Source organism: Dipteris shenzhenensis, chromosome 4 (genome assembly GCF_047967505.1).
Source record: "Dipteris shenzhenensis isolate YYH24624 ecotype China chromosome 4, Dip_SZ_1.0, whole genome shotgun sequence".
Taxonomy (NCBI): domain Eukaryota; kingdom Viridiplantae; phylum Streptophyta; class Polypodiopsida; order Gleicheniales; family Dipteridaceae; genus Dipteris; species Dipteris shenzhenensis.
The window spans coordinates 14,329,611-14,346,732 of record NC_141599.1 but is presented as its reverse complement, the minus strand read 5'-3'; the positions used below and the strand labels follow the sequence as shown (position 1 = coordinate 14,346,732).

Below are 17,122 nucleotides of genomic sequence, written 5' to 3'. Positions count from 1 at the left end.
AGATTTTACAGCCTCATCTTTACTACCTGCTTACCAGGCCCTTCTAGAATGTTAAGTCTAGCCTTTACTTCTACCAATTCCAATCATAGCTCTCTCACTGCCTGCTGCAGATAAAAAATCTGATCCCGTTGCCCAAGGATGGGTCGTTTTGAGCCTTCTTGTTGGTAATTCCATGCATAAGGAGAGGGTGTCATGGCTGCAACTGTAAAGTACCCAGTCCTGATGGACGTTGAAGGAGTTGAGAGGGACTTGGAGGAGAGGGTAGGCTAGTCCATAATTTTCTCTCTGTTGAACCCCCTAGCTGAACCTAACCGCCGGGTTGGGTTGGGGCTTTAGCCCAACTCGGGGTTAGGGTTAGTGTGTTTGCTATTGGCTGAGGTAGCTGCTGGCAGAGGCGAAGGGCTGACAAGTGGTGGGCTGCTGACGACGGGCAACGGGCTCTACGGACGAAGAAGTACGGACGGGGGGGGAGAGAGAGAGAGAGAGAGAGAGAGAGAGAGAGAGAGAGAGAGAGGGGGGGGGGGGGCGGAAAGGCTGAGCGGGTAAGTAGGGGCTGAGGAGGAGAGGCGGAGTGGAGGGGAGGCGGAGCGGGTGACGGGTGGTTGGGCAGAGAGAGAGACAGAGACACAGACAGAGACAGAGAGAGATGTCTTGAGGAGGCCACCTGGACCTACGAGACAAAAGTACAAACCATAAGTAGTAGCCACAACAACAATTTAAGACTGAGAGGATATTGGGAGTGCACATCGCATCTCTCTGGAATTATTAGAGGCTAGCTATGATCTACTATAAAGGTAATCAACCTGCATTTACATCAGTCTAAGCTTGAGAGTCTTTGGGTTCAGCTTTAAGTCTTTGATTAGTGCTTTGCCATCTCTGTAAATGGCACATTTACTGCCTTCCAAGTGTCCTTTACTTTGACTAATTCTGCAGCTTTTGCTTTGAGCTGAGTCAGTTCCAAGATCCATATGTTGGTACCTCTCCGCTTATTAGTTTGCTTAAGAACCTTTCCCCTCACCATCTTGTCGTTGAAAATTACTCGAGCTTGTGCCCCCTGTTGGACCACATAAACTATATCCTCTGAGTTCCATTCATTTTGGGGGATTCCTTCTTTGGTGTGGTATGTACGCTGGGGCGGTTGAGACAGAGGAACATTTTCTTTGTGTTTGCCCAATCTACTACGAGATTCGGGGGCGCTACCATTGTCTCTACTTGGAGGGGAGTGGCTTCGGCCCTTGTCACGACTGATCCATCTCCATGACTAGGTCTGTATCGGGCTTTATCTGATGGAGATGCATCGGCACAAGGAGACACTTTTGCGACATATCAGAGAGTAGCAGGGGATTGCCAGACCGCCACAGGATATAGGGTATGACCGGGCACAACGACATGTAACAGATTTCTATACATTTGAGTCAGCCCCAGGACACAATGGAGTGGAGGAGGAGCTAGCCGACATGAGAGCAGTCTGGATGAGCAGCCTGCACAGTACCACGGAGAGAGGGGCACAGAGACCACATGCACGACAGAGTGCCCACAGTACACTCTATTGAGGTCCGACCTATCATAGCTTTCCTCAAGGGGGACTGACAGAGACAAGGGGTCACTCTGGACATAGCTCAGAGAGTCTAGAGAGCGAGGAGACTGCATCCCCCACCGCAGCGTGAGACAGCTCGACAGACACAGATTCGAGACATATTCGTATCCAGGACAGTTTTGGGAACTTCTCTTGCCCATATTGCAAGTGCATTGCGAAGGTATATTGTTCATTTGCAATGTTACAAAACTTGAGGCTGTTTCGGGCACTTGTTTTTAGTGGCTACAGCTTCTACAGGTTGTGTGCACCTGCATTTGGATTCCCATTGTGTTGGGTGCAAGATTTGTGACTGGACCAAGCCGTTTTAGTGCCTACTCAGCTTGCATTTATGAGTCTTGAGATCATTGATAGCTACTTGCAGTTGGGGTTGCATTCTAGCATGTGAATGTTAGAAATCGACCAACAGAGGGTATGCACAACGGAAGACTGATAGAATTGCCCAAGAGCTCACACACTGTGGTGTGGGGTGTGGAATTACAAACTTCTTAACTTAAAGTGCATCAGATAGATGTGCAAACTCATCAATAGACAATGAACCAGCCACATAAAGAAACCACCAAAATAATATATTTCAGTCTCTTTGATTGCATTGTCTATGAAGACACGCATTAAGTCCACTATCAAGTCTTGCAAGACTTCAAAGGCAGCTTGGGATAGAGTGAAAAGTATGTGGAATGTGAAGAATGAAACAAGAAGCATTGCTTTGAATAATAAGCTCAATGACTTGTCCATGCAGGAAGGTCAAACTATTTACTGACATTTGGGATGAGCTCGCAACTATTGATGAGGATATAGAAGACAAGAAATTGGTCTCTATCACCCTCATATAATACATTTGTTACTATTATGCTCTTGGCTGCTCCACTCAGTTTTGAGGAGTTAGTTGGCTTGCTCTTACAGAAAGAAATGCGGACTTCCAATTCAGCCCGTTTGAGTGAGCAAGCACTTGCCACTCATGGAAAGGGTAAATTTCAGAAAAGAGCAGCCATGCTTAGCAGCCCAGGAAGGAGGGGAATGCAAAAACAGATGCAGGGAATGCAAATAAAGGTGCAAAGGTTAAGAAAAGCAAATCTGCAAGGAGCATGGTCATTACATTGCAGAGTGGACTCCCCTGCTGCACCCTCTCATACCTCTTCCTGCCTCCCTCCCCGCCCCTCTGTCCTCCCTCCCTTCAGCCCCCACCCTGCCTCCCCTCTCCGTCCTCCCTCAGCCCCCTCCTTGCCTCACTACACCCGCCCCCTCAGCCCCTTCCCCCACCATCTATCCCCGCCCCCTTCGCCCGCACCCTCAGCCCCCTCCCCCGCCCTCTACCCCCGCACCCTCAGCCCCCTTCCTCCACCCCCTCAGGTTCTACCCCCGCCCCCCTCAACTCCTCTCCCGCCCCTTCAGCCCCTCTGCCTCACCCCTCCTTTCTTCCCTCAACCCCTGTCCTTTCAGCCCTACACCCTCCCCTTTCTTTTCCAACCATCCCTCACCCCCTTCCTAGTCCCTTCTAGCCTCTCTCTCAAACTCACCCTCTACCTTCACCCTCTTCTCTATCCTTGCGACCTTTTTAGTCGGACAAAACTCAACAATGTTCGAGTCGGCCTTCCCACCCCGATTGACGATGGCTCTGCCTTCAGCCAATCCTCGCCCGCTTCCACCAACTGTGCAAAAACCATCACATTCTTAAAAGACGAGTTGCAGCAGCTCAAAAAAGAAGCAGGAGAGCTCAACATCGCTCTTTGCTCGCATCCATGGGTCCCATCCTTCCAGGTTACAAGTCAGATGCTCGCCGCTCTACCTGGAGACCTCGCAGGGCACCTCACAGATGTTCATCTGCTTGGTCGAGCTTTCTTTCAGGTTGTTTTTTATTCCCCGAATGCAGCAGGTACAATACTTCAGGCCAATCCTTTGGCACTGAGCTCCAGGAGGATTTTCTTGACACCCTTCTCTTTGGGTTTTGACCCTGTGGAGGAGGATGGCCGGATGTTTTCATTCTTCCTCAGATTCCCTGGCCTTCCTCACATGTACCACCGACTCTTATCTTCCATTGGAGCCGCTTTTGGGATGGTCACCGAGATTCCCGCCCCCCTACCTGGGATGCCTTCTTCAGTAGCAGAGGCAGTCGGGTCGGACGGAGTAGCATGTGTTAGGCATCATTGTCTTTGACCCTAACATCACAGATGACCACCATCATGCTCCAGCATCCAGATGGCTCATTCTTCAGCCACAGTCAAGGTCACTGCGAGACAAGATGTAGGATTTGCAGGACCCATGGGCACTTTGTCAAAGATTGCCCAAGGAAAAGAAAAAAGAAAAGACCTAAAAGGTCCACAGGTGTAGCGCCTCATAGCACCACCTCGGCCGGACTTACTTCACGATCTACCACACATCCTACCACTTCTCGCACTGCTAGACATTTCATCTCTCGCCCAAGACCGTCCGCCATAGTCTCTCATGCTGGACCTTCGTTTAAAGCACGAACGAGACCTTCAGCACGTTCTGTTATAGTCATCCCCCGTTGGGTGCCAGTCAAAGTTGTTGAGCCAATTCCACCTCAACAGGCTACTACAGGCGCCACGGACCCTCCTTTACAGGCAGTCGATATTCATGTTCTAGTGCTTGTGTTGATGAGGTTGTTCTTGTCCCTTCAGATGTTCATGTGAAGGAGCTTTCTCCAATGGAGCAAGCCGTTGCTGAAGCCCGTGCCTTACTCCAAGCTAATGCTACTCTTTTGACCAAGATCCACCACCAGCAGCAGCAGCCTCCTTTCTCTCTTGTTTCTACATCTTCACCTCTTGACAGAGGCTATGGGATTATCGCTTCTACTCCTTCATCCGCAGGGATCCTCCGCACACCTGCACGAGGAGCATCATTCAGGAATTCTTTTGCAGTTCTCGCAGACATGGCAGAGTTTGAGTTAGAGGAGGAGTTTGTACCCTCTACCCTTAGGGAGCACCTTGTTCAGATCAGCAAGGATAGAGCTTCCCTTCTGCAGGTGTGGGAGTGCTTTCCCCAGTTGACTTCCCTCCTCTTGATAGAAGGAATTTTTCCAAGAGAGGGATCTCTCCGCTACCAAGTCAAGTAGGTTTTTTCATCCGGCCTCTTCCTCTCGCCGATGAGGATTGTCAGTTGGAACATTCAGGGCCGTCACCGCAGCCGTAGATAGCTGATTCGTAACCAACTTCATCCAGGTGTTACTGGGGGTGCCATTGATGTTCTCATGATTCAGGAACACAAATCAAATGTCAGGGATTGTGCCAAGTTGGGTAAGCTTCTCTCAGGGCATACTTTTTTGTCACCCGCCTTGGACACCAGGGGAGATACTTGCATTTCTGTTTCTTCTTCTATGCTACCATTGGTGATTGGACATGGGATCATAGTTTCCTCTAGAGCTCAGTGGATCATTATTTTGATTGGTGGGCGTAAGGTTGGTTTCTTAAACCTTTATGCCCCCAATTCAGGAGGGGACCGTGTCCTTCTATGGAAGGAGATGCTTTCTTGGTCATGCATTGCATAGTCATGGGAATCAGTGGCATGGTTATCTCTTACTGGCCCTCAGGTATTTTTCGAGGGACATGACTCAAACTCAACCTACCACACTCTGTGGAGTCTTGTTCTCTCCAAGATGTTCCCTGCACTCCTTTCAAAACTGCACATGCCTCGATGGACACATCATGGGAGATTCTAGCTAGCATTGTAGTTTGGCATATTTGGAGGACCAGATGTACGGAGGTGATGGAGGGTTCTCAGGTCCTCCCCTCCCAATCTATGGCTAGTATATGGACGGATACTATACACACCTTGGTGGCCATCTGGGAGAGCATGCAGGGGTCCTCCAGAGCAGCTACTTCCAGGAGATGTACTTTTTTCAGAGTTTGGAGAGGATCTCCTTTCTTCTCTGAGTCTCGTTCAGGATTGAGGTGGCACTTTCAACCTCCACCTTGGATTTTTGTTAGCTCGTTTTAAGCTGGTTTTTTTTCTCATGCATGGCATGACGTACTCCCGCATTTGAGCTTGCTCTTGTGGTTTTCATTCATTCTTCATGAAGTAATCTTTTTGAAAAAAAAATTTACATTGCAGAGTGCCAAAAAAAGGATTGCCAATGAGAAAAAGAGACAAGGCACAAGTAGTAATTATGTGGCACCAGCTGAAAATGCCAATGCTTCTGTTAGAAATGACCCAACTGAGGGTACACACAGCAGAAGACTGATAGAATAGCCCAAGAGCTCACACAGTGTGGTGTGGGGTGTGGAATCACAAACTTCTTAACTTATGTGCATAAAATAGATGTGCAGACTCATCAATAGACAATGAACCAGCCATATAGAGAAACCACCAAAATAATATATTTCCGTCCAAAGCTATGGACACAATACAAAAGAGAGAGATCCAGAGTCCCACCAATGGTGTGGTCCTCTAATCTTACCACAAGGTACTTCTCCTATCTGCTGGCTATCTCTAGACTCAAGCCCATGTGCTCCACCTCGAGCGTCTGTAGACTTTCTGTAGAATGGTTCTCTCTACGTTACTGCCTGTAGATCAGCCTAGGTAGGCAGCACTTACTAGCTCAGTCTGCAGCCCTCTTTAGGTCTCCTTCACCTCCTGGGAAAAGGCCCAAGGAAGCCCTATCTGCTGCTCCTGTCTGCTGTAAATCTGCTGCTCCAGAGAATAAGATATGAGGGCACAAAGGCCCTCCTTATATAGGGCACAAGGCCCTCCAAAACCAACCGACCAGCCAGCCCTAATTGGGCCGACTGGCTGGTCTGTAGCAGCCCTAACCAACCGACCAGATGGTCGGCTGGTTGGCTGCCTATCCAGCCCTTTGTTCCATGCAGGGCCCAGCCCCTTTGGACTGCGTATCCCACCACCTGCCAGCCCTGTTTGCAGGCCATAGACCTGCCCAATACCCGCTGCAAGAGTGCGACTCCATGCTGCTACTGGTCTGCCTCTGCTCAGCCCTTGTCCGGACCCCGGAGCACCCTGCACACCTTCCATACACTGCCCTGCAGCAGCCAGTACTGATCCGTACAGTGGCTGTCCCCTTTCTCTGGGCATACCTTGCCCTAGGTCTCCCTCCCCCATGCTCTCCTCATTTGGGGGCTTACAAATGGGGAGGTGACCTTTCCAACAGCTTCACCATCTCATGCAAACTTTGCACAAGAGGCAAAGGATTATGTGTTTACTGCATTTAAGGACAGCTTTGGTGCCAGGGGGGATTTAGTTGCACATCATGCTTCTCTTGCTTCATCTAGGGATTCTTCATTTGCTGCCATAGATACTTGGTATCTAGATAGTGGTGCATCGAAGCACATGCCTCTCAAGAGAGAGTGGTTTGAAGAAATCAAACCTGTTCATGGCAGACAGGCTACTTATGCCAATGATGCCACTCAGGATATCACAAAAGTGGGAGATGTTCCCATCCTTCTGGATTCAGGAAACAAAAAGTATATCCATGATGTCTGGTATGTTCCTGACTTGAGAAAAAACCTTGTTTCCATTCCATCCATGACTCATGATCAGCACATGCTTGTGGAATTCCAAGATGATCAATGCAGGATCAAGGATCCAAAGAAAGGGTATGAGATTGTGGCTACAGGTTCTTATGAGGCCAACATGGGTCTTTACAAGCTTGATGCTCAGCCCTATAATCAGCATGCTATGGCTGTCTCTTCTTCTACTCCAGGTGATTTATGGCATGCCAGGTTTAGTCATGCACATCACAGAGCTTTGGCATATTTGCATAATCATAATATGATTGAAGGATTGCCTAAATTACGGCAGCCCGCTCAAGAGGTGTGTGAAGCTTGTGCTCTTGGAAAGTTGCATCGCCTACCATTCCAAAAGGATGGTCCAGGTTCAATAAGAGCACAACAAGTCTTGCAGATTGTGCATAGTGACGTTTGTGGACCAATGAATGTCGCAACCCATAGTAGGTATAGGTATTTTGTCACATTCATTGATGATTATTCAAGGTTCACTTGGCTCTTTCTCATGAAAAGAAAATCTGAAGTGTTCAATTAGTTTAAAGAGTTCAAAGCATTGGCTGAGAACCAAACCAATTCTAGAATTGGAACACTTAATTCTAACAATGGCAGAGAGTATACTTCACATGCTTTTGAGGGATACTTGAAAGAGCATGGGATAAAGCATCACAAAACAGTGCCATATACGCCTCAGCATAATCCGATTGCAGAGAGGAAGAATAGGACTCTCATGGAGATGACACGGTGTATATACTGAAATTTAAGAGAATGTCAAAGGCATTTTGGGGTGAAGCAATTGTTACAAGCACATATATACAATACCAAAAAAGTTCTCCTACTAGATGTCAAGCACTTCTAGATCTCTGAGCCCGTGTGCTCCACCTCGAGCAATTGTATACTCTCTGTCTAGAGTGTTCTTCTCCACCTTACTGCCTGTGAATCAGCCTAGGTGGGCATGGGCAGCACCTTGCTAGCTCAATCTGCAGCTCTCTACAGGTCTTCTTCACCTCCTGGGAGTAGGTCCAAGAATGCCTTAACTGCTGCTCATGTCTGCTGCAGGTTTTCTGCTCCAAAGGATATGGAATGAAGGCATGGAGGCCCTCCTTTTATAGGCCCCCAAAGGGCTATCATAAAACCGACCAGCCAGCCTCATCCTGGCTGACCAATCTGCTTGCTGGCTGGCCGACTTGGTTGGCTGGCAACCAGCCCTAGCCAGGCCCTTTTGGGCTGCTCCTAGGCTGTCCTTTGTTTCTGCTGGAGGCCCTCTTGCAGGCTATACACCTGCCCACAGACCCCCCCCATACTGCACTATGCTGCAGCTCTTTGCCGGAACTATGTCCTGCCCATACACTCCCGTACTATTGCTTACATCATCGTGCCTCTTACCTGGGACACCCCCGTCATGTCTGCTGTTCCAGATCCTGATGCTGAATGCCTCGCCATCTGCTCTTGTTGTTGGCGCCATCGTGACTACAAGTGTGTTCCCTTTGCTTGCTGCCCACATGGCAGCCTGTGTGCTGCCCATGTGGCAGCCCCCTCTCTTTCTGAATAGCACCCACATGGCAGCCAGGATGCTACCCATGTGGTACTCCCTCCAACCCTAGGTTCCCCCCCCCCCCCCCCCAATGCTCTCCTCATATCGGGGGCTTACAAATGGGGAGGTGAGCATTCCAACACACCATTCGCTCTGTCATCTCTCTTGCTGCGTTTTATGCATGGTCACTGTACCAAATGGATGTCAAGACCACCTTCCTCAATGGGGATCTCAAGGAGGAGGTCTATGTGCATCAGCCCCAGGGTTTTGTTGTTTAGGGACAAGAGCACAAGGTATGCAAGCTCAAGAAAGCCTTGTATGGGTTGAAGCAAGCACCCCGTGCATGGTATCATAAGATACATCAGTTCTTGCTGTCTTAGGGCTTTGTGAACACTCACACAAAGCCAAATTTATATGTTCTGCAACAGAAATCAGATCTGGTCTTGCTAGTTCTTTATGTTGATGAAACCATACTCACTGGCAATAATTCTCAGCAAATTGCATCAGTGCATTCTGTTCTTTGTCAGACATTTGACATGACAGATTTGGGCCTCTTACACTACTGTCTTGGCATTGAATTTTGGCAAACCAAGGGGGGACTTCTATGTCATAAACCAAATATGCCAAGGGGTTGCTGCAGAAATTTAAGATGGAGAATAGTAAGCATGTGGTCACTCCATTGGAAAAGGACTCAAGCTGAGTAAGCATGATGAGGCTGAAAAAGTTTATGGTACTTTGTACAGGCAGCTGGTTGGTGGTTTGATTTACTTATGCTCTACGCGGCCAAACATTGCCTATGCCACAGAGCTTCTATCTCAGTTCATGCATTGTCCCACAGTCACGCATTGGAATGCAGCGAAGAGGTGCTCCATTATGTACATGGTACACTTACATATGGGCTGCATTATGCTCTAGATGGTGGCATTTCTCTAAGTGGCTTTACAGACTCAAATTGGTCAGGGGACATAGATGATCGCAGGTCCACTTCCGGCTATTTCTTCTCATTGGGCTCTGCATGTATCTCATGGCTCAGTAAGAAGCAAGACTGACTATCTCTCCAGAGTGAAGCAGAGTACAAAGCTGCGAATTCAGCCACTATGGAATGTATGTGGTTGAGGAAGCTTCTGCATGACTTGCATCATGCTCAAGATGGTAATGCATATACCTAGATGAATCCAGGAACATTCCCAAACTCATCCTCTAAAAACACAACATAGTGCAGTTCCAATCTCACGATATTTGAAATAATAGGGTGCGAACGACAAGATCCAAGTCTTGATATAGCTTCATCATTGGATGAAGAATATCTTGCAACAACAGGAAATTTGCACTATAATCCATGAAAGCTGAAATTAGAGAACCAAAAATGCAATTTGTGATGCTAGAGAATCTTCAGATATATTGAGCTTGGACAAAAAGAACCAACTCCTTTATTGACCCCAATAACCAGAGATCTATCAAGTTAGCCAAAAATCTAATATTTTATGTTCTTCCACCTCTTTTATGTGTGTGAAGCTTCTAAGCAAAGAAATAGAGTCAGTTTATTATGTGACAAAGAGCTAGTGACATGAAGCAAGCACATAGAAGTACACCACCACTTTTATGTGTGTGAAGCTTCTAAGCAAAGAATTAGAGTTAGTTTATTATATGTGACAAATACCCTTAACTAAACCTCTTGCAAAATGAAGCAAAATAAGTTTTCCAACATGATGGGTGTTCATGGTTTATCAAGGAGAGCATTGGAAAAGTGATTGCTAAGCTATGGACTTAGTTCATCAATTCAACCTTGAGACGATGAGATAGTTCAAATTATAATACGGTTCCTAAAATGGTAGGTGCTTTGGCCTAGTCGATACCATGTCAAGACCTGCCATTATTTAAAGGACGACACGAGACAGCATAGCCCCACATACATCTACCAACACCATTTTGCTGATCTATCTTAGGTGGCTCTCCAACATGTCTCACAGATATTAGCATGTTGCAGTTGCTCACATAGCCCTTGTGGCAACTAATGCTGTTGGCAACCCTTGTGGCTGCCCTAGGCAGATTCATGACTCCATGTATTCATATTTCACAACATACGTATTGGGTATACGGATAATGAGAAAACTGCTCCACTAGGAAGTGCTTCAAGAAAAATTCACACATCTCTACCTTTTAATTTGCCTTGTCACATAATAAAGGAAACAATAGACCTACAACTCCATCTTACAAGGACTTGCTTTGGTTTATGCGCAAACTTATCTAGATCTCAACTCACCTTGGGGCCGAGCCTCTCTCTACCAAAAGGAGCTTCTCCCAACTAATCCACTTTGAAGAGTGAGTCAGAAACTTCCAAGTTCGTCATCCAAATCTTCCAAAAGGTCTCCAAAAGACACAAGAGTTTAGCCTATGAGAGACCAATACATCGTCCTAGAAAAGAAATCCTCCACAACCCCAACATAGGGAGTACAAGTTCAGATTTTTTATCACAATGTGATGAATAGGTAGACAAGCTCATCAAGCCCTCTCTCTCCTCCATCAGTTACTGTAAGAAAATACCATTTGTGAACCGATGGAGCGGGAATACAACAAATGCACTAGCAAAACATGTCCTTAGAGACTTGATAGAAGTATAAATACATCGCATCACTAAGAAGAAAAATATGTAGTATTGTGTTGAGGATGAGGCTTTTGCTTTGCCCATTGGGCCAGAACTTTATGTTTCGGGCCAATAACTTTTACTATACGTACTACAAGACCCATTAAGTAAACCTTCCATTTTCTCAACATAGTTTGATGAGATACATTGGTAGGATGGAATTCTTTTGATGCCATGCATAAACACAAAAAGTGTCACATGGAGACAATGGAGAAATCAGGGTGATCTTTCCTTAACCTTGTCTGTCATCTCTTTTCTCGGGAGGTCAGGTATGGCATTCCTCTCACTAGGATGTAGATGAAAAAGGATGGAGGAATGCCCAGGCACAAGGGACTAGGATTAGTTGAAGACTAGCTAACCTCTAATTGGTTCAAGTATTGGATATTATTTATTAATTGTCTAGGACATTGGAGAGTGCAAAAGGCCCACGTTTTAAGGGGGGAAAGTGCACCAAGGTGGATGACCAGCTTTTAGGGAAGAAGCCCATGGAGAAAAGTGCCAAATCCAGCTTTATGGGCACCTTTTTCTTAAAAGACCAGTTCAGCCAGCTTGATAAGCTCCCAGCTTTTAGGGGCAAATCCAAAGGCATGGCTGCCCCTAGTTCTATAAATAAAAGAGCTTCTAAGCTCCTATAATCAGAATTTAAGTTGTATCATCTTCTTGCTCCTCCGTGAGCTCGTTTAAAACAGATTTCTATCGCAATAAAGACCTTCGGGGGGGCAGCCCTTATTTCTGGCCCCTAGTGTTGCGTTCTCTCTCTCTCCACTCTCCCATTCCCCAACCTAATCACGATGGAGATACTGGTTGGTTCACTGCCTATCCTCTCTTCTTTTTCCAGTTGCATGTGACCATTTGGAGGCTAACATGGCTGCCCATCAACGATTCTGAGTTTCCAGCTTGTCCGTGGAGTCTTATCCCCCTTCTAGCTACCCTTGAATCCTTGGTTTTATCGTTTGAAGGTGATGTGCTGTTGTTTATTGTGAATTTCAAGAAGGATTTAAGGTTTTAGAGGGATAAGTGTTCTGTACTGTAGAGCCAATGATGGAAAGCGGTTATAAAATGTGAAGACCCAGGCTTGATACACTTCTTAATCAAACTAATCTGAGATAATTCCATAAAAATTTATCATAGTACGGCAATGCTTCATAAGCAAATTGATCAAATCAAGCACTACAGATTCTTCTCTGATTTAATTAAGTAAAAATTTACTATGAGAACTGAGAAAAATGTCATGTCTCACCTGAAACAAAGTTTCTGTGGATTTCATTGAGACCGCATCAGGTATGAAGCCATGCTTATCTGTAGTATCATTTGCATGACCAAAATGATCATGGCTGTTCTTCTCAGTAGGTGGACATATAGAATCAGTTGTGTCATCATCTGCCGTTAAGTCAATAATTTCCTCCACAGGAGGCCTGCTGGCCTGGCATCCTCTAATCTGGGGAATTTCACAGCAGTCGCTGTCATCTAATGGAATCACGTCCTCTGGATCCTGTTTCAACACTTGTCTATCAGATATTGACATATGTTGTGAATGCATCTTCAACATAATTATTTTTCCACATCACCAAATTTATCAACATCAATACACCAACTATACCAGTCTGTCTTTGCATCCCCTTGTTCTTAAACGTTCACAGCTTTGAGGTATTTTCAGGATTGTTTCACTAGCTTCCGCCATTTGTACAGCAGGGGGAGCTTCTCTTATCTGGGGCTTCTCACAGAAACCACCGCTTGAGCAATGCTTAGTCTTCGGCCAATACCATCATGTCATGATAGCTAGACCTACGAAAATGTAGTGCATTAAGAAACTAGCATGCCTAAATAGTAGCTTCTCAAATGGTAAAGATGCCATTCAAAATGTTGATGGACAAACAAAATATGAAGGCTCAAGATCTTGGCTGTGTCAAGAAGGGTTGATGGGGTGCCCACGACGCATGTCTAGCAGTTGAGTTTTCTCGATTCAAGATTGCCAAAGAAGAAATGAAGGCTCCATTCTACTTGTAAACTCAAGTTATTTCCCAATATCTTTTATTCTTCCTCTTATTAAAGCTAGCAAGCTAGTAAAAGATTCTTGAATGCTCCTTTGGAAGAATTTTTTTAGCACTTCTATAAGATTCATTCTTGGGTGCCTTCGCCTAAATCCAAGATTAAATTTATGTAAGTTTATGGACCATGCTATTCCTATATGTTCTTATGTTCCTCATCCTTGTGCTTCAGGACTTTGATACCTCCCATGATGTGAGGCGAATTTGTAAAGCTCTTTCTTCACTCCGGTTAATGCATGATTTGTTAGTTGTACTAGGCATGTGAGAAGAGTGCTAGTAGGTCGCTTATTCGAAATAAGAATGTTTCATGCAATATGGCCAATACTCTTAGGGCCCTGGGAAGGTGAATGGCCACCTCTCCATACACCATCATAAACGTTAGTTCTGGAGTCCCAACACTAAGGTTGTCTGACACGCGCAAATCTGTTGCGCCCCTGTTCTTTCTCCAATCCCGAGCATAGGCACATTAATCGTCCTCCTAGCCAAACTCGGTGGTTGCAAGCTCTCCAAAAAAATCAACTGTTACGTGAAGCTCCTGCTTACAAAATTCCACCAAGCCCCAAAATTCCCTAGATGGATCTAGTATGCCACATGTCTTCATTCTAGGGTCCCTCCTTAATGCATCATTTACCCCTCTCTTGGGATATCATTGAAACCATTTGCCCCTAGGCACATTTAATGCATTTAGGTCCCTTTAACCTTAGATCCACTTAGTCTAGTGCCATATCACCCTCACCTAGGACCTTGACCTTGATTCCTTTTTTATCATTTACATGAAGCCCAAAGAAATATAATATAAACATTGATCCTTTAAAGGAAAATGTCGACTGACCCTTCCGAGGTCATGTTACCTCAACTTGAGCGTAACATTCCTTCCCTCTTCAAGCATCAGCGTCCTCGATGATAAAGTCTGGGAACACTCTCCGTAACTGGTATACGGATTTCCAGGTAGCTTCTGATGGAGGTAGACCATGCCATGCAACCAACACCGTGGGTATCTTTCGATTGCGTACTTGCATTGTTCCTCGGTCCAAGATTCCTGTTGGTTTGCGTCTTGCATTATCCTCTATCTCTTGAAACAAAACAACACCCTCGATTAGTGAGTCACTCGTATGTAAAAATTTCTTTAAACGAGAAACATGAAACACTGGGTGCACCTTACAACCCTATGGCAATTCTAATTTATAGGCTACCTTGCCTATTCTTTTTAGAATTAACCATGGCCCCCAATATCGAGGTGATAATTTAGCACACTCTCCTGTAGTCAAAGACTTAGAGTGTGAAGGAACTCTGAGAAAAACTTTTTCTCCTTCCTTAAATTCTCTAGCGGATCGGTTTTCATCCGCATACGCCTTAGCTCTATCCATAGCTTGGCGGATGTTAGCTCTCGCAAGTGCTAGCATCTCCCACATCTGAACCACAAAGTTCGCGGCACTAGGCACTTTCTGAGGTATTCCAACTATAGTTGGATTTGCTGGTCTATAACCATAGTTCAGCTCAAATAGACTAAACCCTGTAGAGGAATGTTTTCTATCATTGTAGGCAAATTCTAACAGTGGCAACCACTTGTCTCATGTATGTTGCCTCAATGACACATATGCTCTAAGCATATCCTCTAAAATTTAGTTGATTCTTTCCGTCTGACCATCCGTTTCTGGATGATCCCCACTACTCATTCCCAACTCAATCCTTAGTGTCTCAAACACCGCTGTCCAAAAATGACCGGTAAATTTGACATCTCTGTCTGCCACTATGGATTTGGGTAATCCATGCAAACGAAATATATGTCTAATAAACAAATCCGCCACTTGCGGGGCACTAACAGACTCTCTAGTTGGAATGAAGTGAGCCATCTTGGTAAGACAATCAACCACCACAAGGATAGAATCATATCCACCTTGTGTCGTAGGCAGACCTACAATAAAGTCTATGAAAATGCTCTCCCACCTACCTAGTGGTATCTCCGAGGGCTGTAAAAGTCCGGGTGGCTGCACCCGCTCTGCCTCACGAAAAACAAAGTGTCACATATTCATGAATATGCTTTTTCATCTTTGGCCAAAAGAAATCTCGTCTCACGAGATCATATGTCTTCTCGACTTCTCGATGTCCCGCACATGGGCTATCATGGCATTGTTGAATGACTCTCTGCCTGATATCATTCTGATTAGGTACTACTACCTTGCCATTTCTTTTCAGCATACCATCCCTTATGGCATATCTTGCATAAGTTTGGTCTTTTCTAGATGCCAGGTCATCCTTTTCCCCAGGTTTGAATACATGAGCCTTAGGCCAAAGGCTCTGACGAACTCGTCCACCTTTTGAGTTTCTCTAATCTCGGTCATCAGAGCACTCTCTAATATTATGCATAATGCGTGACAACGCATCAACAACTTTATTATCCTTTCCTCTTCGGTACCGAATCGTCAAGTTAAACTCCTGCATGAGTTCTGCCCACCTAGCTTGACCACCTCTCAAGTCAAGTTGTTTACAAAAATGTTTCAGAGTATCATAATCAACATCAACATAAAACTCTGATCCATACAAATAATGTCTCCATGTTTCCAAAGCATGAACAACAGCATACAACTCTAATTTATGAGTTGGCCAATTTCGTTGAGAGGGAGAAAGCTTCTTGCTTTCAAAGGCTACTAGCCTTCCCTCTTGGAGGAGAACTACTCTTACCGCAATGCCACTTGCATCGGTTTCAAGGAAAAACGGTTTGTGGGGATCAACTATTTTTAACACCGGTCATGAGACCACAGCTTGTTTTATGGTGTTAAAACTTTCCTGTTGATTTTGTCTCCATATAAAAGGTACTTTATCTGAGGTCAGATCAATCAATGGCGATACTATCTCAGAATATCCTTTGATATGCCTTCGATAAAATTGAACAAATCCCAAGAATGATCGCAAAGCGGTCAAACTCTGAGGGATTGGCCAAGTCAGTATCGCAGCCACTTTCTTTGGATCCATTTCTACCCCCTCAGGAGTAATTATGAATCCTAAATATTCAAGTCTTACCATAAACAGTATAGTTTTCTTTTTATTTACATACAGACTGGCTTTCCTCAAAGTACTGAACACTATTCTTAAGTGTTCATGATGCTCAGTAATACTTTTACTGAATACCAGAATATCGTCAATAAAGTGTACTACAACATTTCCGATATATGGACATAGTAAATCGTTCATAAGCATGACGAATGTAGCTGGAGCATTCGTAAGTCCAAAGGGCATTACCAAAAACTCATAATGTCCAAACCTGCTTCTAAAAGCGGTTTTATGCACATCCTCGGCTCTAATACAGATCTGATGGTAGCCACATTTAAGATCTATCTTACTGAAAACTACGGCCTCATGTAATGCATCTAGCAAATCATCGATCCGAGCCATCGACTACCTGTGCTTGATTGTGATATTATTCAATGCTCTGTAATCTATACAGAGGCGAAAAGTATCATCTCTCTTCTTCTTTAATATCACTGGCGAAGCAAAAGGTGAGAAACTTGGTTGAATATGCCCCAACTTGAGGTATTCTTCCAGTTGTCTTCGTACCTCCGCTTCTTCGGTAAAACTCAACGTATAGGGAGGTCTATTTACAGGTTCTGCCCCCGGGATTAGTTCAATCTTATGCTGAACATTTCGCTCTGGAGGTAACCCATAAGGTAGCACATCCCTAAAACAATCAGAGAACTCCTCTGCTATTTGATCAGCCAGCTTGGCCATCTCTCCATTTTGGACAACATCAGTGCTAGTCGAAGAATCATCAATCGGCTCTACCGATGCTGTACAAAGAAACAAAAACTCTTCTTGAGCTTTTCGAATTTCCAT

At 45.2% G+C, this 17,122-nt stretch overlaps 1 protein-coding gene across 4 annotated transcripts in view; it reads right to left on the bottom strand.

Annotated features, from left to right (window-relative positions):
* Positions 1-17,122, bottom strand: part of LOC147902501 (DNA-directed RNA polymerase IV subunit 1-like) — a 179,946-nt gene that overhangs the window by 152,886 nt on the left and 9,938 nt on the right. For 2 of the 4 annotated variants that reach the window (XM_087373540.1, XM_087373541.1), the window contains exon 6: positions 12,484-12,735. The exons of 1 other annotated variant lie outside the window; for it this stretch is intronic. In XM_087373540.1, coding sequence (XP_087229666.1) covers positions 12,484-12,735 — 252 coding nt within the window. Of the gene's footprint in view, positions 1-12,483; positions 12,736-12,843; positions 12,951-17,122 lie in introns of those variants that run through there. One more of the 4 variants, XM_087373543.1, reaches the window with a different exon arrangement.